Source organism: Dipodomys ordii, unplaced genomic scaffold, assembly GCF_000151885.1.
Source record: "Dipodomys ordii isolate 6190 unplaced genomic scaffold, Dord_2.0 Scaffold70, whole genome shotgun sequence".
Taxonomy (NCBI): domain Eukaryota; kingdom Metazoa; phylum Chordata; class Mammalia; order Rodentia; family Heteromyidae; genus Dipodomys; species Dipodomys ordii.
The window spans coordinates 5,569,174-5,592,126 of NW_012267286.1; the positions used below are offsets into that span (position 1 = coordinate 5,569,174).

Here is a 22,953-nt window from a genome sequence, read left to right on the forward strand (position 1 = left end):
TAATGTTTGTTCCATGTCAATTGGTCATTGGAATTTGGACCAAAGAAAACATGGGGTTAGTCTTCAGTTCCAATAATCACTTCTCTTTCCAGTCCTAGGTTTGCTCAGCAAAAATAGAATGGTTGTCATGTTACCTTCTGACTTCAGAGCTTACTCTTTATGTTCTCTCTCCTTTCTTTATTTTTGGGCAGTAGTGAACTTTGAACTCAGGGCCCTCAAACTTGCTAGGCAAGTGTTCTGCCATTTGAGCCATACCATCAGCCCTTTTGGCTTTAAATTACTTTTTCTTTCTTTTTCATTTATTTAATTATTTATGGCTGGTTCTGGGGTTTGAACTCAGGGCATGGGTCTTGAGTTCAGGGCCTGCGCACTGTCCTTGAGCTTCTTTTGCTTAAGGCTTGCGCTCTACCATTAGAGCCACACTGCCACTTCTGGCCTTTTCTGCATAGTTTATTGGCAATAAGAGTTTCACAGACTTTCCTGCCAGTTTGGCTTTGAACTGTGATCCTCAGATCTCAACCTCCTGAATAGCTAGAATTACAGACATGAGCCATTGGCACCCAGCTTAGAAGAGTTTTTATATAGAATTTCATATCTTTTCCCTGGGTAGAATCATGATCCTCCTACATACAGGTTTCTGCATAGCTGGGATTGTAGATGTGCACCATGCTGGAATTGTTGGTTGAGTTGAGTTGCCTATGATGGACCCAAACCACTACCCTCCTAATCTCTACCTCCTAAGTAGCTGGTATTGCAGGTGTGAGTCACTGTGTTGAGCAAATTCTCTTGATATATAAAACTAAACAAGTTCCTTCCCTCATTAAATAGAGTAATGAAGGGACCTAGATTTTGGGTTTGGGTACAGGATTGAAGATATAATGCCCACTTAAGCAGCATTTGGCATAATATCTGACACAGTGAAATCACAGAATGAAACAGCTAATACATTAGCTGCCATTAGTAGTCTGATTCTTAAGCAATAAGATTATGAAATATAGTCTTTTTTTAAAAAAAGAAAGCTTTATTGGCCCTTCTAAATTAAAAACATTTTCAAAAGTGGAGCAAGCTGTATTAGTATATCCCCCCTGCCAATTCCATGGTTTCCATTTATAATAAGCTGAGAAATGACTGCCAGTAAGATACTCATGACCTGGATTTTGACCTTTGTGTCTACCTCAGAGGAGAGAGAATTCTATTCTTGGCATCAGGATATCAGATTGTGGTCTTGGCTTTCACACCAGTTGTCTGTGTGATGTTAGAAGGTGATTATCACCCCCACTTACTGGCACTCAGCTTTTTTTTAATAGATAAAATGAGAATCCACTCTGTGACACTTACAAAGTGCAGCGAGTAAACATCTGTATCCATCTGACCCTTCCTTCACAAGACCCTAACCTGGGAACTCACTAAGCAATAAAAATGTGTTTTGTAGAGGTGTGTATCCACTCGATCGTTGGCTAACTAGAATGAATGGAGGGATGAAGAAATGAGTGAACTGTGAATATATCATATAATGAATCCTTCTGGAATAAAATCAAATGCTCACCCCCACCTCTGGTGCTTGGGGGAAAAAAAACCTAGGATCTTGCATATACTAAGAAAGTACCACTAAGCTGCAAGCCCAACCCTAGGTTTTCTGAGACAGGGTCTTGCTATGTAGCTAAAGCCAGCCTTGAACTCCATACTATGTGTTCTAGACTGTTCTTGTATTTAAGATCCACTTCCTGAGTCCTAGGATTATAGGTGTGCATCACCATACCTGGCTTAGTCAGTGGTTTTGAAACACCTAAAATTAAATGGTAATCAATAGTAAAATATAATTTCTTCTACAACTTTTATACGATTTTCTTATATAATTTCTCAGTTTCATAGAAGGATGTATGTTACTTTAAGTGAAAATAATTCTCCAGTTAGATCATTTTAAGATACTCCACACAACCAAGAATTACCTAGTCCCAAATCTCAAGAGTTCCATGACTGAAAACCTCTCATGCAGATTAAATTTTTAAAGAAGCAATTGCTACAAAATTGGGTTCCCCCTTTTTAAATAGATTGGGAAGTAAGGACTCAAGGATTTCTTTTTAATAAAAAAAATCCCAGTAGAGGGCAGTATTCTACATAGTATGCAACCTCTAGAAACTTCACACATCTATAAGTAAATATGCACCCACGTGTTCATAATACAACCCGATGCTTACATGATCTAAATAGAAATGAAAACACATTCGGCTGTTCTAGGAATGTTGAAGGAAGTTTTTGCCCAGGCTTTACCAAAGCATTGTGCTAATGGTCATTCTGTGTACATACTGAGCTTTTACGCTTAAGAGTTCTTATTAAAGTGTTCTTATTAAACAGTGAAGAGAGAACTAACTTGGAGAGTTACATGACTTCTCCACGCTGACATTTCCTCTCCTGCAGCTAAGAAATGGTGCACACAGGATCTGAATTTGTATCTAACTACTCACGGTACGCTTTGGTCATTTTGCTGTAGTTCAGACCAACAGCTTTCAAAGAGTTCCCATGATAGACTCCAGCTTGATCTTTTCTATGCCAGTGATCTTTCCTTTCTCCCTTCCTATTTCCTACTTTCCTACTTTTTCCTTTCCTTTTTCCCTTCCCTCTTCTTTCATCCCTTCCTCCTTCTCTTCCTCCCTCTCTCCCTCTTTTCTTCCCTCCCTCCCTACCTTTTTTTATTCTTTTCTTTCCTTTTTTAAAACTTTTTTCATTCTTTCTTTTTCTTCCATCTTCCCTCCCCCTCTTTCTCCTTCCTCCCTCCCTTGCTTCCTCCATCCCTCCCTCCTTTATTTACTTCCTTTCTTCCTTCATCCCTCCTAATCCTCCTCCTTCTTTCCACCTATCTCTCTTCCTCCTTCCTTTACTCCCTTCTTTTCTTCCTTTCCTTCTTCCTTTCTCCCTCCCTCTCTCCCTCTCTTTCCTTCTTACTTTTTTTTTTGCCAGTCCTGGGGCTTGAACTCAGGGCCTGAGCACTGTCCCTGAGCTTTTTCTGCTCAAGGCTACTACTCACTCCACTACTTAAGCTCCACATCCACTTCTGGCCTTATCTGTTTATGTGGTACTGAGGAATCAAACCTAGGGCTTCATGCATGCTAGGCAAGCACTCTACCACTGAGCCACAACCCCAGCCCCTCTTTCCTTCTTTTTGACATGTTTCTTTTCTTTTTTCTTCCTTCATTCCACCCTTTCTTTTTCCCTCCCTCCCTTCCTTCTTCCTTCCTTCTTACATTTCTTTCTCCTTTTCTTCATTTCTCCTTTTATTTCTTCCTTCCTTCTTTTGTTTTTCTCTCTCTTCCTTCCTCCTTTCCTTCCTTACATTTGTAACTGATTCTGTCAAAGATACTCCAAGCCATGGCTGTCACTTGTCCACTAGGGGCTGAACAAAAGCTCTCAGCAACGTACCATCCAGTGGAAGCCATGGGCTCTACCTACTCTGGTGACCAACATCAAAGTTCACCACTCATCTTGCTTCCTGGTGAGCCTATCATAACCAAAAAGACTTATCATAACCAAAGACTTCCATCTGCTTTTGAATGAGGAAACAAGAGCAGGAGTGGATGTGTTCAGCGCTCACCATTTGCCATTCCTTTTCTGCATGGTTTACTCCGAGGAACTCGAAGAAAGAAGCAAATCCTTCATTTAGCCACAAGTCTTCCCACCAGTCCATGGTTACAATATTTCCAAACCACTGAAATTAGAAGCAATAAAGAGACAGTTCACATTATCCTTGTGGTGGAAAGGCCTCCAAAAAAGACACTTATTTGTCTGCATAAATTTTGTCACTGTAACACAAACGGCAGCCATTGTCATTAACATGTAACCTTCTGCATGGTTTATCCTAGTTTTAGTGATGGATTTCTCTTGGATTATTGCCTTCATTTACATGCTACTGGGAATATATAAAGTTATATAGACGGTATACTTGCTAAAGACAAAATAATGGATCTTAAATCTTCTTTATGGTGTGGTGTATGTGTGTGTGTGTGTGTGTGTGCGCGCCAGCACGCGCACACACGCTCATCTGGGCACTGTCCCTGAGATTCTTTTTCTCAAGGCTACAACTCTACCATTTGAGCCACAGCACCATTTCTGGCTTTGAGTAGTTTACTGGAGATAAGAATCCTGGAATTTCCTGCCTAGGCTGGCTTTGAAGGGCCATCCTCAGATCTCAGCCTACTAAGTAGCTAGGATTACAGGCTTAAGCCACCAGTGGCCAGCAGTTAAATAGTTACTAATATTAAAAACTGTTTTAATGAAGGATTTTCTAAGTCAGCCATTTTTTCTATTTTCTCTGTCACCCATACTTTGAATTATCCATATACTGTTAATCTAGTTTCAAAAATAAGCTGACTTGCTGGGGGGGGGGGGTAGTAGCTCACACCTGTAACCCTACCTATTCAGGAGGCTGAGATCTGAGGATTGCGGTTCAAAGCCAGCCTGGGCAAGAAGGTCCATGAGATTCTTATCTCCAATTAACCAACAGAAATCCGGAAGTGGCACTGTGGCTCAAGTGGTGGAGTGCTTGCCTTGAGCTGAAAAAAGCGCCCAGGCCCAGAGTTCAAGCCCCATGACTGACCAAAAACAAACAAACAAACAAACAAAAACCAACATAAAAAACAAAACAGGCTGACTTGATGCACAGTCCTATACCTGATGTACAAGTTCATGGGCAATCACACTGGCCACCCTCTGCTGGTTGGACGAGGCTGATTCCTGAGGGTCATACAGTAGGTTCGTTTCTCTGTAAGTGACAAGTCCCCAGTTCTCCATGGCGCCAGTACCAAAATCTGGAATAGCGATTTTGTCTATGGAAAAAGACAAGAGTCCAATGAGAAATGCATTCTTTCCATTTGTTCATGCCATGTCTTACCAAATTAAGTTCTTTCGATGAATTTTTTTTTGTAAGCTAAAAATAATTTCTTAGAGTGAAAACCAGTCCTCATGCGTGTGAACATTTGGGTCCTAATGTACTCAAGATTTCCATGGAGGTTTTCCTGTTGGCTTCAGACATCAGTGTGACCTTTTCTTAAAAAAGTTATTTTTTTAAAGAATGAGACTCATGAATGCTTTTCTTCAAGGCCTCTATGATTTTATGTCTTTGAGTTCTCTCTGTACAGTACTTGACTTTTATTAGTTTTATTTTAGATTATGTTTATTAGTTCTCATCCCTTTCTCCCTCCCACGACTTTCACTTAGGTTATGGAAAGCATCTGTTTGGAGGATGAGCTGCAAGGAGAAGGAGGACTGAGAAAGGAGGACTAAGAAATCCAGAGCTTCAGAGCACACAGAACTGGGTCATGGACTGAGGACACAGAATATGGAAACTCTATTTGTCCCCTGTACAATTTGAGGTCAGCCTAATTCTCTATAAATCTGATCATTTGTCATCCACTCATATGTCTTAGATAAATTGGAGAGGAACATAGAGTTCACTATATTCTCTCTAAATTTCCTTCCAGGTCTAAACGGCTGAGTTCCATAAGGGTTTTTATTCTTCATTTTCTCTGGTAGCTAAGGTCTTCAGACATAATATCTGACAGAAGGAGGCAGTATTGAGCAGGACTGGGTTAAATCCCATATAGAAAATGCTGAGGTATGGGCTGGGAAGGTGGCTCAGTGGTAAAGTGCTTGCCTTGCATGCATGAGGCCCTGGGTTCGATTCCTCAGCACCATATAAGCAAAAAGGAAAAAAGCCGGAAGTGGTGTTGTGGCTCAGGCCCAGAGTTCAGGCCCCACTACTGGACCCCCCCAAAAAAAGGAAATGCCAAGGTGGTAAGTGGAAAACATAGCTTCCCCTTAATGAGCAACAATCAAGATGTGATGTTTTATGTTAAACTCAGACCTTCCCTATGACCCTTACCACTTCTAGATCTCCCCAGAATACCACAAGCCAGAATACCATAAAGACATTTGTACATCAGTGTTCATTACTGCACTATTCACAATAGCCAAATTGTGGAAACAGCCCAGATGCTCTACAACAGACGAGTGAATCAAAAATATATATATATATATATTATCTATACACAGTGGAATTTTACATAACCATTAGAAAGAATATGATGTCATTTGCAGGGAAAGGAATGGACCTAGAACAAATCATGTTAAGTGAGGTAAGCCAAGTTCAGAGGGACAACAGCGCATGTTTTCTCCCATATGTGGAAGCTAGATCTAAAATACATGATGGATTATACAGGACTCTCAGCATTCACATACAGTGAGAGCAAAGGAGGATAATGAAGGGGAGGAACACGAAGGCGCAAAGTCTCCGTGTCTCTGATCATGTTAAATCATATTTATCTAAATGAACTCCAGGAAATGGAAACAGGATGTGTTTCTTCTTTTTCTTTTTCTTTCTTTTCTTTTTTGTCTTATTTGTTGTTTTTTTCCATTTTGGGGAGGGGTTAAGAGGACACAAAAATGGAGGGACCAAGGGTGAACAAATGCAGCAATAGCATTCACTAGACACTATATTGAAAATGAACTATACAACTTGGGGGTGAGGGGATTCGGGAGGGGAAAATTGAGAGAAAACAAGAGAAGAGGTGACACTATCCAAAAAGAAATGTATTCATGGGGCTGGGGAGGTGGCTCAGTGGTAGAGCACTTGCCTTACATGCATGAGGCTCTGGGTTCGATTCCTCAGCACCACATAAGCAAAAAGAAAAAAGCCAGAAGTGTCACTGTGGCTCAAGTGGTAGAGCGCTAGCCTTGAGCTGAAGAGCTGAGGGACAGCACCCAAGCCCAGAGTTCAGGCCCCACAATTTATGTAACTGTAGCCCTGTGTACATCACTTTTATAATAACAATAAAAATGTAATGTTTTATTATCGCATATAATTTAAATGCAGCACAGAAAAGGAAAATAAGCAGAATTTTCTTCTAACATGTAGAGAAGGTTTTTTTTTCTTTTTAAAATTATATTATTTTATTTTTTTATTTTTGTGCCATTTCTGAGATTTGAACTCAAAGCCTCAAGCTTTCACTCAACCTTTTGGCTCCAAGGCTATTGCTTCTACCACTTGAAACATGCCTCCAATTCTACCTTTTTGCTGGTTTATTAGAGATGAGGGTCTCGTAGATTTATCTGCCTGCCCTAACTCTGAACCTTGATCCTCATATCTCAGCTTCCTGCTTAGCTAGAATTATAGGCATGGGCCTATAGCCAGCTTGGCATTGCCAGTTGCTTTGCATTGATCATTGGCCAGCCATAGAAACATGGAGGCCAGTGACGGGTTGGTTTGTTCTGCATTTCATCCCTAAAAACATCTTTATGGATCTTACTTACATTTAGCATCCTGCTAATGCCAATCAAGCATGTTTATGAACAAGTTATTTTGACTATTGATAGAAACATCGTAGCCACATCATTTTAATTATACTTCTACTTACATTTTGAAATGAAAACCTGCCTCTCTGTATATCAGGAAGAAAAAAAAAAAGAAAGTTCTGGAAGGAGCCCTAGTGGTTTGTTTTAGTGACTGGAGAATCTAGCATTTGCCTCGCACAGTAGTGGTGAAATTGCAAGCAAATGATGGACTATTAAATCATTTAACCCCACTGCTCATGATGGAAAGACATGGGAGTGATTGGAATGGGCATTGAGTATTACAATCAGCTGATACGGATTGCTGTTCCAGCTCTCCAGTTTTCCACACACACTCACATACTTTCACCGTTATTTGGAAAGGAAAGAATATATGCATCTATCAGATAAGAAAAGAGGCTGTGCATTAAGTTTGGAGGAATCCCCATGGAATCATATCTTTCAGGATCCAGTTGACATGAGTCACAGGTAGGCATATCCAGATGGCCGTTCAGGAATGATGACGAAGAGGCAAGGTGTGAATTTAGGGGAAAAACAAAGGCAATGCTGAAAATCAGGAAAAAAAATTACAAAGCCATTCTCACCTAGTTTGGGAAGAGAATAATTCATAGCAAAGTATTCTTCAAAATAATCGAACACACTTTTAGTTATGTTTGCTGCATACTCAGCTGTGTGCTTTTGCTGGGGCTGGACATAAATAGTGAGCTGTTAAAGAAAACACAAAAAAAATGGTGAAAGTCATTTTTCATTTGATAAATCACACATCAAAAAAACTGTAATACAGGACAGAGTTTTAAAAAAGAAGAGAGGCTTCTGAGACAGAGGAGTCTAATTTGCATCTCTGTTTTGTGCTTTACTAGCTTCATGGTCTCGGATAGATCACTTTCCATCTGCAACTCATGCAGAAGGTCAATAAAATTGAATGGTAAGCCACTTTATGCCTAGAACTAATGTAAGACATACTGGTTGGCATGGCCATTCCAGATACTAAAGTGTATTTCTAATTATTTCTATTTAGAACATATATTGCCTTCAGAGTATCTATGAATCTATGCCTCTGTTCATACCTTCTACCACCCACCCACATCTCTCTGTCTGTCTTTCTAGGGTGTGTGTGTGTGTGTGTGTGTGTGTGTGTGTGTATGTGTGTATGCGTGTGTGTTGTATATTTCTGCAGTGTGTCTTAAAGGAAATGAATTCCTGTGATTCTCTCATCTGCAGAGACTTTAAATACATGTTTTTGCCTTGTGCTTATTCTAAGCCACTTTTCCCAAATAATTCTTCTGCTCTTTCAAGTCTTCTACTTCATTTTCCTGAAAGGGAGTCAGCTCAGTAAGCGACATCAATCCTCTAAGCTGCTAGAGTCTGATATTTCTTAACCCCTCTCACATCATTTGTGAGTCAAACCAAGTACCAACAATTCCCCAATTCCAAGTGTGTATGACTTAATAGAAAACCAAGAATCTTCTCAAACATAATATTGTGTAAGTACCCATGATCCCTGAACACTGGGAGTCAGCATCACAAAAATCCCAATGGTGTTTAGCATGTCTCGGTGTGTGAAAGAGGAGAAAGCACTTTAGACAACTAGAGTCTGCCGAAAGTTTCTGAGAAAAATCAAATGAAATAGGCCTGCTAGTCTCAAGATCTGACCCAAAATCTTAAGGAACAGAAGGCACGCCCTTACAGTAAGTAACTTCAAGGCCATTGACCTAGGAACAGATGAATCAAGACTTAAAAATAAACGCCTACACATTTCCTGTATTATTCCCAATGCGTTGCTAACTCATCTGTTCATTTGGGCACCCAGCTTAGATCCTCTTTTCTTATAAGCAAAGAGCAGTGGTGGGAAAAATCCCAAAGATAAAGACCAAGTTCTGCAAGTGCATCCTTAAACGGCCATTCCTTGCTGACTACCCTCACTTCCCCGGCTATGTGACCATCTTGTCTTATTTGCATAAATAAAGACACTTTCAGCTTAACCTCCCCAAACAACATCACTCACTCATGATCGCATCAACCTTCCTTGAAGTTTTCTCTTTTTTGGGGGGTGGGAGGAGTCACAAGTGATATAACAATCATTTCCACCCTGTCCTCCTGTTCTCTTGATGAAGAGCAAGCTCCATTTTTCCAAGCAGCAAGTGAAACAAACTAACAGTCCAGTTGGCCAAGGAACTGAGCAAGGGTTATTGATCATATGCAATCAAAACCAATGTGTGAGTTGGACTGAGGGTGTGGCTTAGTGGTAGAGTACCTGCCTAGCAAGCACAAGGCCCTGAGTTCAATCCCCAGTGACACACACACAAACACACACACACACACACACACCTCAACATGTTCACACAAGATAGCAATGTTGTCAAATGAGGTGTCAGAACCTTTGATCTGTGAAATAATTGGTGTGAAGAACTGGCTCCATCTTCTGTCATTAAACTCTCTGATACGAATATTTCCTGTTGGTCCACTGCATTGTGGTCCATATGTTCTGTGCTCTTCTTGATGCTTGGGGAGGAAAAGAGGGCCAGGCAAGGGGAAAGATGGGTACCAGGGAGGCTTCAGCTACAGGCAGTCCATGTAGAGAAGAAGACTGCATGTGTTCTTTCTGCTGAGATTTCCCCATTTCCCAGGATGGTATATGAACGCCCTTCAAGCGATATGCTTTTGAAACTAGAGCAACCATGTTTTCTCCCCCTCCTCCATTTTTCTATAGCTAACAGAAGTGGAAGGATGGTATCTTTAGATGAGATTGGTATTGGTTTTCATCTCATCAAAGTAAAAGCCTCACACTTCCCTTTTCTTCTGCTTCTGAGAAATCCCACCCCTGCGCAGTGTGCTCTGTTTTTACAGCCTTGTCAGTTCTGCAGATAACTTTTGACCTCTGATCATATTTTATGACCACTATTATGATTGACTGAGCCAAGCATTCACAGAATATATAGATACAGCTTATTAATATTGTTATGTTAACTAGCCAAAGCATATCTATTCATATGTGTCCTAACTTCCATATTTTGTTAATATATTTTTACATAGAAGACATCACCAAGAAGCCTGCCATTCAAAGCATACAAATAGTGGATGCTACAGAACATTGATAGTGTCCAGATTTGGGTATTTAAAAGAGTGTGCACACACACACACACACACACACACACACACCTTCACTTCTCATCTACCAGAATTCTTTCCTGTGTGTGCATGCCGGTCCTAAAAATGAACTCAGGGCCTGGGGTCTGTTCCTTAGCTCTTTTGCTCAAGATCAGCACTGCACCAATTGAGTCACAACTCCACTACAGGCTTTTTTTTATGGTTACACGGAGATCAGATATTACAAACTTTCATATCCGGGCTGGCTTCAAACTGATTCTCACATCTCAGCCCTGCGTAGCCAAAATTACAGACGTGAGCCATGAGAGTCTACTGGAATTCTATTCTCTGACTTCATCTTCAATGTGTGCTGTCTTCACCCTGCTCTTCTTTCTCTGGATTTTGACAGAGCTAAGTTTCAGGCCTTCTACCCAGGACAAAGGTCAGTGAATTACCCGGTCACCGCGTTTGTGTGTGTGTGTGTGTGTGTGTGTGTGTGTGTGTGTGTGTGTGTGTGTGTGTGCGTGATTGCCAATCCTGGGGCCTAAACCCAGGGCCTGGGCACTGTCCCTAAGCTTTCTTTGCTCAAAGCTAGCACATTAGCATGTGAGCCACAGTTTCACCTCTGGTTTTTGGTGGTTAATTGGAGATAAGAATCTCATGAACATTCCTCACCTAGCAGGTCTCAAACCACAGTCCTCAAATCTCAGCCTCCTCAATAGCCAGGATACAGGTGTGAGCCTCCAGCACCCAGCTGTCATCGCTTTTTTAAACTCATGTGCTTGCTTTACTGAGATGAACATTTTAAAATGTGTGATTAGCCATCTTGAAACAACATGGAGTAAAGAGGTATACAGCCATGGGCTTTGCTTTCTTGTTCTTTATTTTCTAAAATAGTCATGCATATTTTTATTATTCAAGGATGTTATTAAATATAAAAATTATAATGTTTATATTCAAATTAAAAATAGGAAGTTTTTAAGTCTTCCAGAACCCAAATGTCCTGCATTAATTTGTGTGTGTGTGTATTTGTGTGTGTGTGTGTGTGTGTGTGTGTGTGTGTGTGTGTGTGTGTGTACCAGGCTTGAACTCAGGGCTTTGTGTTTGAAAACACCACCTTTCACAAACCCAGAAATTTCTGATTTCCAATATTCAGCTAGCCACAAGGAGTTTGGGTAAGTTTGTAGATCACTATTTACAATTTTAGAACTTAAGGTGATTTTAAAATAAAACTTCATGGTCGTGTCACTGTGGCTCAAGTGGTAGACACCTAGGCCCTGAGTTCAAGCTCCAGGACCAGTAAAAAATGAAATAAGTAAATGAATAAATAAATAGATTAAAATTTTAATGTTTATATAAGAAAAATGGAAGTTAAAGGAACAAATGACATGAGAATTGAGGACAACATTTGCTCTGCCTCTGCTTATAAGGCTGAAATCTTGTTTTCCCTAGATCCACAACAGAGAAAACAACAGTATTTGCATCACAGAGAAACCACTAGAATTCAATAAGATAATGCTCACACAGTGCTTGACACAAAATAATTCTGTGTCCTGTAAACACTCTCAATATCACTGTAGATAACAGGGTATTCATTCATTATCAACCTGGTGATTTTTTTTTTTATGAGCACTATACAAGTGACAGCACATGGTGACTAAGTCAAAACCTTTTGATTTGCAAGAGCCTTGTTCCCAAAGTCTGTCAGAAATTAGTACAGAAAGCCATGACAAAGCAACGCATGGAGTCTGGGCTGTAATCATATACTGGACACAGAATCAAGAGGCGTTCAGATACCCTGTTTGTAAAGACCAGATGACCCGGGTGAGAGTGGGGGAAGGAAGGCTGATGGGATAAGACGCTGAAAGGGTATGGCTGGGACATTAGCCACAGGCTTGAACTTGGAAAGACCCTATGAACACAAAGAAGTCAGCCCTCACAGACGGCTGGCCATCTCTGGCTTCCCCCAGGAGTGAGTGCTTCCTGCCCTCATTGCTCCTCTCTGTTGACCATCTTCTATCCATAAAGACGAACACACATTCAGATCTGCTTAGGAATGTGTGTCTGTTCCTCACCTCAGCATCATTTTCTTTATGATTTATCCATCAATAATAACACATCCCATTGTGTGACGGTCCCTCCTGCTTGTTACGCAGCAGGAAGAGCAATGTTCACCTCTCCAGGTTTTACAGGCTCTTAGCTGAACTGCTCTAGACACAGGCCGTATTAGATGAGGCCTTGCCCCCCCCCCCGCCCCGCCCCAGGCCAAAGTGAAGCCCAGAGAGTGGCCCTGGGCAGTGGTGGCTGCCTCTGCTGCCCAGCTCAGCTGAGGAACAAACAGCTTAGAATGCTTCACTCCTTTGGGGGTACGGCATCCTTCTGTGTGCTTATCATTTAGGAGCTACAGGAAAATCTGTAAGTCTATGTTATTTTTTAGTTCCAACAATTTATATTAGTTTACTCGATATTACTCCATGCCATGGTATACGTGGAAATCACTCACTAAACTTTATCTGTTTCTGTAAGTATGCATGCATATCCATGCATGGATGCATGGGTGTGTTCTAAATAAACTGCCAGCAGTGGGCAGACAGTTAGAGGAGTGGACTCCTTGGTAAGAAAAAGAAGTGATCATCAGAGGGGTTTTTTCTTTTTAACTTTCAATCAGAGTTTTCTGACTTTTGGAAATGTATCCTCTTTGCTCTTTCCCAGTGGAGCCAAAATGGAAGAAGACATGGGCCAGTAGGAAAAGATACATTTACAGAAATTATAGGTACAGTTTATTCAGGAATTATCCTGTGTTTTTTTTTTTTAAGGAAAAAAGCACAACAGAATCTCTTTACTGAGTTATTAGAATCAATATGGTCTCTAGATACCAGTGGCTGGCACCTGTAACCCTAGCCACTTGGGAAGCTGAGATCTAAGAATCAAGGTTCAAAGCCAGCCAGGGCAGAAAAAAACAGAATGACTTATCTCAAATAGACCAGCAAAAGCCTGAACTGGAGGCATGGCTCAAATGGTAGAGTACCAACTATGAAAAAGCAAGTTAAGCAAGAGTGTGAAATCCTGAGTTTAAGACCAAAAAGAAGAAGGAAAAGAAGGAGGAGGAGGAAGAAGAGGAGGAGGAGGAGGAAGAGAAGGAGGAGGAGGAAAGAATTAATATGATTCACATGAGTGTTGTACTTAAAGGATAATACTTTCAACCAGCAATCTAACATAAATTCCTGTGCTAGGAAAGCCAAGGTAGTTTAGAATAAAAATAATATAATTTCTAACAAGGCAATTGCTCTGTTTCTCCTCATACACATACACACACACCTTCCTTTACTAGACATAGTAAATACTTGAAAGAAATTCAAGGCTTCATTAGAATTTACCATCACTCAACACTAACATAACCCTTCTTAATTTGTCTTGCCTTTTACTCCTTGGAGATTGTTGCATAGCTAATTCAATCTCAGAAAGTTACTGTAGGCCAAATACACTTAAGAAAGCATCCGAGACTTACGATAATTTTACACGTGGAAATATAGAAAGCTTTCTTTTTTTTCTATTTCCTGTTTCTCTTCCAAGCTTTCTGTGATATATGGGTATTAAACCTATAATTTAGAAACCATGAAGTCTATTTAAATCCTCCTGGTCCTAAATTTGGAAATAAATTGCCAAACATCCCAATGGAATATTCTGAGCTAAAAGGTGGAGTTAGAATAAACTGAGAGTTTCCTGTGAGATGATTCCTACAAGAATCAGATTTTTCATTCACTACTGAAGAGTTCATGCAACTAAAAAGTCATGTAATCTCTCTGCACTTTGTATGGTTTAGGAGGTTGTTTGATATTTATTATGGAATTCTATGATTTCACTTATTTTACAATGCTTAACCTGGGCTGGGAAGGTGGCTCAGTGGTAGAGTGCTTGCCTTGCATGCATGAGGCCCTGGGTTCAATTCCTCATCACCACATAAGCAGAAAAAGCCGGGAGTGGCGCTGTGGCTCAAGTGGTAGAGCTCTAGCCTTGAGCTGAAGAGCTGAGGGACAGCTCCCAGGCCCAGAGTTCAGGCTCTACAACTGGACCCAAAACAAACAAACAAACAAACAAACTCTTGGTTATGAGTTCATGGATGTAAAAGAATCTCCTAGCAGAGAGGTGAAGAAATATTTCTCAGTGTGCTAAATCAGAGCAATGCAGATTCTTGAATGACATGATATAATCTCACTATAAATAACAAGAGGTCAAGGTACCAGAACAACACTGTCAGAGCACTTTGAATAAGAAAAGCCTTTGAGCCAGACTCGGATGGTTTATGCCTGTAATCCTATCTACTCGGGAGGCTGAGATCTGAGGATCATGATTCAAAACCAGCCTTGGCAGTCTGTGAGTCTGTGAGACTCTATCTCTAAGTAACCACCAAAAAGCTGGAAGTGGAACTATGGCTCAACTGTAGAGTGCGAGCCTTGAACAAAAAAGTTTAGGGACAGAGCTTAAGCCTTAAACTCAAATCTCAGGATTGGCATACCAAAAAAAGAAAAGAAACAGAGAGAGGGGGGAGGGGAAGGGAGGAAGGAAGGAAAGAAGGAAGGAAAAGAAAAGGCCTTTGGAATAATGATATCGTCACTAAAAATGGAGTGGACAGCAGCTATCTAGCTCCATTTAAAGTACTGCTTTTTGTTTTGTTTTACTGCAGTAATAAAAATCAAATTGGAGCTTTAATGAACCCTTGCTGATCTGAATATTCAGAAATAATAGAAAAATATAAAAATGGAAGCTCACAGAGGGTTAAGGGCTTTATAGGATGCAGCCATCGTCACTACAATAGAAAGCACTAGGAGGTTACCAACGCGCTACTTTTTCTTTTCTTTTGAGACAGAATCTTATGAGCCTTGAATTGGTGATTTCCCTATCCCAGCCCCTAAATGCTGAGATTATAGAAGGGAATCAGCACACCGGGCTCTAAGCTGCACTGGGAAGGAATTGGGCAGAAACATGGTCCCAGCTCATGCTTTGGAAATCATGTTTTCAGCTTCTAACTACTGCTGGGTGCTAGTGTCTCACACCGGTAATTCTAGCTACTCAATAGGCTGAGATCTGAGGATCATGGTTCAAAGTCAGCCCAGGCAGGAAAGTCCAGCAGACTCTTATCTTCAATTAGCCAATGAAAATCCAGAAGTAGAGCTTTATCAAGTGGTAGAACTCTAGCCTTGGGTGATAAAACACAAGGACAATGCTCAGGCCCTGAGTTCAAGCTCTAGGACTGGCACTAAAACAAAAGAAAACAAAAACCTCTAACTAATATTGCGGGTTTTTTTTTCATTTTTTTCAATTTTATGATAATCATATCTTCTTGACTATCTGAGCACACTATTTAGAGGTTATGTGTGCATTCATGTTTAATTCTTACAGCTTTGAAAAAAAATCTCTTTTGTTTCTCCAGCTATTGCAATTTATTTCTTTGTGTTTTCACTGTCTTGGTATTTCTCTTTTATGTTGCTTAGTTTCCTCATACACCTGAGGATCTTAAGACTGTAAGGATATAAACTAAATGTGTGAAGCATGCCTGTAATTTCAACTCCTTGGAAGCTAAAAGCAGAAAGATCTTGACTTGGAAGCCAAACCTAGGAAACTTAGCAAGACCCTATCTCAAAAATAAAATATAAACAAAAGTGCTGCTGATTGTGGCTCAAGTATACTGCACATGTAAGGACTTGGTTTCAAATGCCAATATTGAACAAAAGACTGGTGTGGGTATCCTACCAAAATGTGTTACAATAGACTTAAATTGGTTGATTTTCCTGTAATTCTCACTGGAGTAAGAGTGCATTGTAGTAGAGTGTTAATTGTTAGCTTTTAATTGAGAGTGGGTGGGGAGAGAGGAAGAGGGATTTCCCAAATGCTGACAAAGGGGAACTTACAGAGGAACGTGAATATTCACAGTGAATGTTTTACCCTCCCCCTGGAGGTTCTGTTGAACTCTGAATGGCTCCATAAAGTTTTGCAGGGGAGCATTCTCAGTTGCAGGGGTAGAGAAGAGGGGAAGGGGCAATTCTAGCTCCAGTCCCACGTCTTACTTTCTTGGCATTCTCCTGATTTGGAGCATCTGGGATGGTTCAAGAGAAAGTTTGGCTTCCAATGTCCTTAATAAATAGCTGATCAGAAAGTAATATACGATGACACTATTATCTTTGTTTCTCTTCCAAATGATGAAAAGCTTCACTGATTTAGCTTAGAACACGATGCTCTCAGCATTCAAAGGAGGAGCATTTAAGAAATATTCACCACTTGCAGGACGTTTGGGGATCTATTGCCAAACTAAAATTTCCATTATGTCACTGTGAATCCTTTACATAGAATCTGTCCTTAGAGCACAGATAATGAACTGGCAGGCCCTGTAGAGCTTCACCCAGTGAGTGGAGCAGTCTCGCATAAGTAAGTGTCGGCTGTCAGAGGACCCAGTTAGAAAGTCGGAGTGGAAATCCAAGTGGAAATCACTGTCATTGCTGGAAAAGAACTCCCAGGAGAATGCCTTCTGCTGATTGGTTGGTTTCCTCATTCTTATTGGTGAAAGATTATCACCATTTGTAGAATCATTTAAAATATTTTACTTTGTCTTGATATTTCTATCCAAAATATATTTCATCTACTATTTTATGCATTATATCCTATTGTAGATTATAAATCACATTATGCTACATATTATATCATATTGTATATGATGTAATATTTTATGATATAATATCATAGCATATACATTACATTGTGTATAATATGTTATAATATATCATACAATGTATATAGTATAGACAGTATATAGTATATACAATGTATATTAACTTATACATTGTATAATATGTATTATATGTGTCTAATATTTTATAATATATACATTGTATATATACATGATATTTACATATATTATATTATATTAAAATTGCTTTTGACACTTTATTCCTGTCCCATTTTGGATCATTATGAAATGATACCATAAGCTTCTCAGTTATTGGTTACTGGAAAGATATTCATCTACCTCTGCTCTTTTCCCTCTCTGTTTTTATATTTTATCATACACTCTATAATATTATATAGTATATCAGACCATATATGTATCACATACATGTACATTGCATGTATTATATTGTATATACTTACTATATCACATATGAAATAATATAATGTATCATAGCATATATCTATATACTATATATATTATATATGCACATTGTGTGTATTATATCATATACACATACCGTGTTACATACAAAATAATATAGTATATCATATATAATATGATGTATATGATATAATATTTATGTTATATATTATATTGTCATTTTGTATTAAAATTACTTTTGACACTTTACTGCTGTCCCATGTTGGATCACAAACTTCTCAGTTCTTGGTTACAAACAACTATGCAAGAAAGCAGCAGGTGGCAAGAACTCAAACTAGAATGGGAAGTACCGGTTTTCCACTGTTTGACGTCTTCACTATGGGGGTAAATTGGTGCACAGCAAAGCAGACCAGGTAAGTGCTCATGGGAACTGACTTCTCAAAAGTTGTCCGAGTCCATTTGTCATCCAGTGCTTCTTTTTTCTATAGCAGAGGAAAAATCTTTTATCTATCAAAAAAAAAATCAATCATGCCAGACACCAGTGGCTCATACCTGTAAACCTAGCTACTCAAGAAGTTGAGACCTGAGGATCAAAGTTTAAAACCAGCTCAGGCAGGAAAGTCTGTGAGACTCTTATCTCCAATTAATCACCCAAAAGTCATAGCTCAAGTGATAGAACACTAACCTTGAGCTCAAGGAGAATGCCCAGGCCCAGAGTTCAAGCCCTAGGATCCCTCACTTCCCTCCCCACAAAATCAATCATATTCAGGACAAAGAAATTGCTTCCTCATACTCTGATCTCTTGTCAGAGTTCTTAATCAAAGCTCAGGAGTAGATACTGGTGGTTCATGGCTGTCATCCTAGCTACTCAGGAGGCTGCGATCTGAGGAACATAGTTCAAAGCCAACCTGGGAAGCAAATGTACCTGAGAGACTCTTACCTCCAACTAACCAGCAAAAAAAAAACAAAAACCCAGAAGTGGAACTATAGTTCAAGTGGTAGAGTGCCAGCCTTGAATAAAACAGCTAAAAGAAAACATGAGGCCTTGAGTTCAAGCCCCAGTGCTGACACGCACAAAATAAGGGTATTCAAAGATTAAATTTGTCAAAAAGACTAAAGGGAATGGCTTGTACCTGAACACATTTCACTTTGAACCAATATAAAGATGAAAAGCGCTATACAACAACCAAAGAAATCTACTTTATTTTCAGTACTGTAATAGATTGAATTATGTACTGTATCAAGGTATTCAGAGAGCAATAAAATTTGTACTTTCTATATTAGCTACAGGATCCATACAATATCTTAGGGTACTAGGATTTCTTCATGCAGAACAATATCTGTGGAGAGGAAGAAGTGAGCAGGTACTTTCTGATTGACTCCATACAGAAGGCAATGGCTGTATCGGGAATTATGAATGTTACCTTCCCTGTCTTACCTCTAGCTGTCTATCCTGAAGATCCAAGATACCGCTACTTGCCCACCATGGACCAAGAGCCCATTGCTGGACACAATCTGGGGCCTGTGTGTCTACCAGTTCTGTGGGCCAGAGGCCTCTGTAAAGCACTAGTCCTAATATTCCAACGATGAGCACTTGTCCAACTCTTGCTGGCATTGAAACCCTATCTTAATATAATTGAAGTGAAAAAGCTGTGGCTCAAGTGGTAGAGTGCATGCCCAACAAGTGTGAGGTTCTGAGTTCAAACCCCGATACAACTATATATGTGTGTGTGTGTGTGTGTGTGTGTGTGTACATGTTCATATATGTATATACACATGTATATATACATATGTGTATGTATATCGGTAGATAGATAGATAGATAGATAGATAGATAGATAGATAGATAGATAGATAGATAGATAGATCTTCCACAATAGCCACTCCCTAGGGGAAAAGCTTCCAAAAAAGATAAAGGAGCAAAGAGCTGGTGACTCATTCTTAGTTACTTAGGAGGCTGAGGTCCAAGAATCTTGGTTCAAAGCTATCCCAAGCAGAAAAGTCTATGACACTCTGACTTCCAATTAACCCACCAAAGGTTGGAAATGAAGGTGTGGTTCAAATGGTAAAGCACCAGCCTTTAGCAGAAAATGTGCTCTGACCCCAAGTCTGAGACCCAGTACCAGCCCAACACAAAGAAAGAGAGGGTGATTAAGGGATGGAAGTTATAAAATGGAAGTGTAGATTTATTGGTTTTATCTACTAATGACCCAGAAACATTTCATTCTTCCCACCCTTTTGCCTGGATCTAGGCAAATAAGTGAATGTGAGAAAAATGTACTGTGAAATGTCCTGTGGGAGAGCTTAGGCAGAAGTTGGCAACTTTGCCCCCTTTCTCCTCCCATCTTCATTTCCCCTTCATTTCCTGAGGTATCCTCAGGGCATTATATCCTGATACTGTCTTTGAGATAGTCCTCTTTCTTCTGCAATCCAGACTTAATTTCTCAGGTGCCTGACACCAGAGAAAACCAGCTGATAAGATGATTCACACTAAGGCGTACATGACTGATGACTGGTTACCTCTTAATCCCTGTACATGTTTGTTTTTTTTTCTCTTTTTTTTTGATTTTTCAAGGAATATATTATTACTTGGGATGAATTAACTTCATGTTCATAAAGACTTCATCAAGTAACCTAATAAAATGGATTTAAAAGCTTTAAGAGAAAAACAGAAAGAAAAGCAGAAAAGGAAATAAAAACAGGGGGAAAACAGAAAGAAAAGAAAAAGGAAAGGGTGAATTTCATTGATGCTGTTTAGATAATCAGGGGGTATAATTTCAGCAAGATAGAGAAAAAAATCCATCCAAGAAAGTATCTAATCATTTAATTTACCAACCATTTTAAATCAAGCCATTTAAAATCATGACATAATCCATTATGGAAATGAGGAGCAGAAACAGAGGAAAGAGTCTTAATAATTATGCAAGCAGAAATTATTGTAAGCTATTAGTTATTAAACAGCAAAAACTTTCTGCTTACTAGAATATCTCTGGGAATGATGATCTCTGAAGTTGATTTCTACAATCCAGTCCTTCAATCATGATCATTATTTTTTTTTGTACCTTCAGTGCAGTTTGAACTCAAGGCCTGGGCACTCTCCCTTAGCTTTTCACTCAAGGCTAGTGCTCTACTACTTGAGCCACTTTCAGCTTTTTAGTAGTTAATTGGAAATCAGAGTCTCAAGGATTTCTTGCCCAGGTTGGTTTTGAACCATGATTTTCAGCTTTCAGCCTCCTGAGTAGTTAAGATTACAGGCATTGGCCACCAGTGCCAGCCTCAGTAATAACTCTTTAGAGCTCTATCATCTAGTTTACAAACTGGGGTTTAGTTCAACTGCAAAGTAAAGTAGTGAGTAGGTTCTAGAACAGACTGTTTCTAGGGCTCCTGTCTGTCACCTATTTGTCATAATTAGGGAATTCAGGTTGGTTAAGCTGGCCTCTAAAAGATGGATGCTTATTAGGTTTCTCTCTTAAGAACTGAAAATTATGTTATTACCAGACTATGATATCTAAGGTTGATGACTTCACTTCTTGGACTCAAGGAAAAAGAGAGAGAGAAAATGCTGAAATACATCCTTAGTCTTCTAAGTCAACAATTCATGAACATTTTGTTTTATAATTCATTGGCTTTTGGTCCATAGCTAATCAGACAGATCAGGAGCTATTATAAACCATTTGCATTCAAAACACAACTTAATAATACTCACCTCTACTGGCATATTTGAGAGGGCCTCATAATCCTTGGAGTGGACGATAGATATTGTGTAAGTGGCCTTTTTGTTGGGCTCATCAAAACAAGGGAAAGATTTCCTGGCATCTGTTGGTTCGTGATCAGTAGCTGCTATACTCCTGGAAAACAAACATATCAATATGATCTACACTACTTCTCAGCCCTTAAATCTATGCCTACAGAGAAAAAAAATGTGAACTATGTAATTTTATCTCTCGTCTCTCTAAATGCGAATTTCCATCTAGGAAACTGCCCAGCAACACTCAGACTCTTATCTGGAGCTCAATAATCCACAAATATATACCTTTTTCTTTTTGTACTCTCCCACTTGAGACACACCTCCAGTCCAACATTTTGCTGGTTAATTTGAGATAATGAGTCTCAACATTTTTCTTCCAGTGCTGGCTTTGAACCTGGGTCCTCAGATCTCAGCCTTCTGAGTAAAGTAGGTAGGCTCACAGGCATGAGACACCAGCACTTAGCAATACATACTTTTTACCTGTAACCCTATAACAACAAAAGAGTTGTGTTTTATGTTTGCTCAACAGACAGCTTAGCAAAGTAAAAAGTATAATAGAAATGAAAAGTAAAGAAATGCTGGTTTAGGTTCATTAATAGTTTATGTAAGTAAAATATTTTTCCCTTCATGATTCTCAGGGAATATTTAAATAAACTAAGCTAAAATATCAGATCATCCATTACCCCTACAAATACTATAGCATGACATCCCTCTAATATATGTGTGCTCAAACACATGCATTCTCTCTCCCTGCCTTCCTCCCTCCCTCCTTCCCTCCCTCCCCCCCCATATACACAGGTGCACATTCGCAAACATTGTTCTAGGTGCTGAGGATAAAAGAAAGATGGTGAACACAAGGAGATGACAGACAATAACCACACTATAAAGAAATTATGATAGCTACATAGCACATAAACAGTCTGAAGAGACAGAGGGAAAATAATGAGCATCTTCAGGTGGTCAGAGGCAAGTCTTTAGAATAAATGATGGGGTGCTGGTTTATACAATGACAAGCAGCCAGACAAGTGAAGATGAAGGAAAACAGGTTCTAGCAGAGAGAATGGACATTACAAATTCCCTCCGGTGTAAAAGAACTCCCAGTGGTAGAGGAACAGATTGCTGTTGGGTGTGGCTGAAGCCCATCAAACCAGGGTTTGAGTCCAAGCACAAGTTGAGCCAGTTTTGCAGAGGACAGATGGGGAGACTCACAGGCCCTGAGAAGAATCTGTGTTTAATTTTGGCTCAAAGATTTATTGTGTCCATTCATTTATCTCAAAAAATATAACACAACACAGTCACTCTCCATCTAAGAGAATTTATACTATTTGAATATTTCTTCCAATAATCATTCTCAAAATAAAGAACTTGGCCAATCTTACCCATGTAATTGTAACCCCTCTGTATAGTACTTTCACAATATAAAAAAAAAAAGAACCTGGCCCAAAAACCCTGAACCTGTATTTTAAAGAATAAGACCGGGCAATCCCACTTTTGGGCATTTACCCAAATGATCACAAACAATATTAAAGTTACAAGCACAACTATGTTTATTGCAGCATTATTTACCATAGCTAAGATACGGAACCAACCCAGATGCCCCTCAGTAGATGAATGGATCAAGAAAATGTGGTATATATACACAATGGAATTCTATGCCTCCATCAGAAAGAAT

At 39.5% G+C, this 22,953-nt stretch overlaps 1 protein-coding gene across 2 annotated transcripts in view; it reads right to left on the minus strand.

Moving 5' to 3' along the window:
- Window positions 1-22,953, minus strand: part of Enpep (glutamyl aminopeptidase (aminopeptidase A)) — an 81,997-nt gene that overhangs the window by 46,350 nt on the left and 12,694 nt on the right. For both annotated transcript variants that reach the window (XM_013023803.1, XM_013023804.1), the window contains exons 2-6: window positions 21,240-21,381; window positions 17,884-18,015; window positions 7,926-8,046; window positions 4,666-4,820; window positions 3,590-3,703 (exon numbers count right to left, since the gene is read on the minus strand). In XM_013023803.1, coding sequence (XP_012879257.1) covers window positions 3,590-3,703; window positions 4,666-4,820; window positions 7,926-8,046; window positions 17,884-18,015; window positions 21,240-21,381 — 664 coding nt within the window. The remainder of the gene's footprint in view (window positions 1-3,589; window positions 3,704-4,665; window positions 4,821-7,925; window positions 8,047-17,883; window positions 18,016-21,239; window positions 21,382-22,953) is intronic.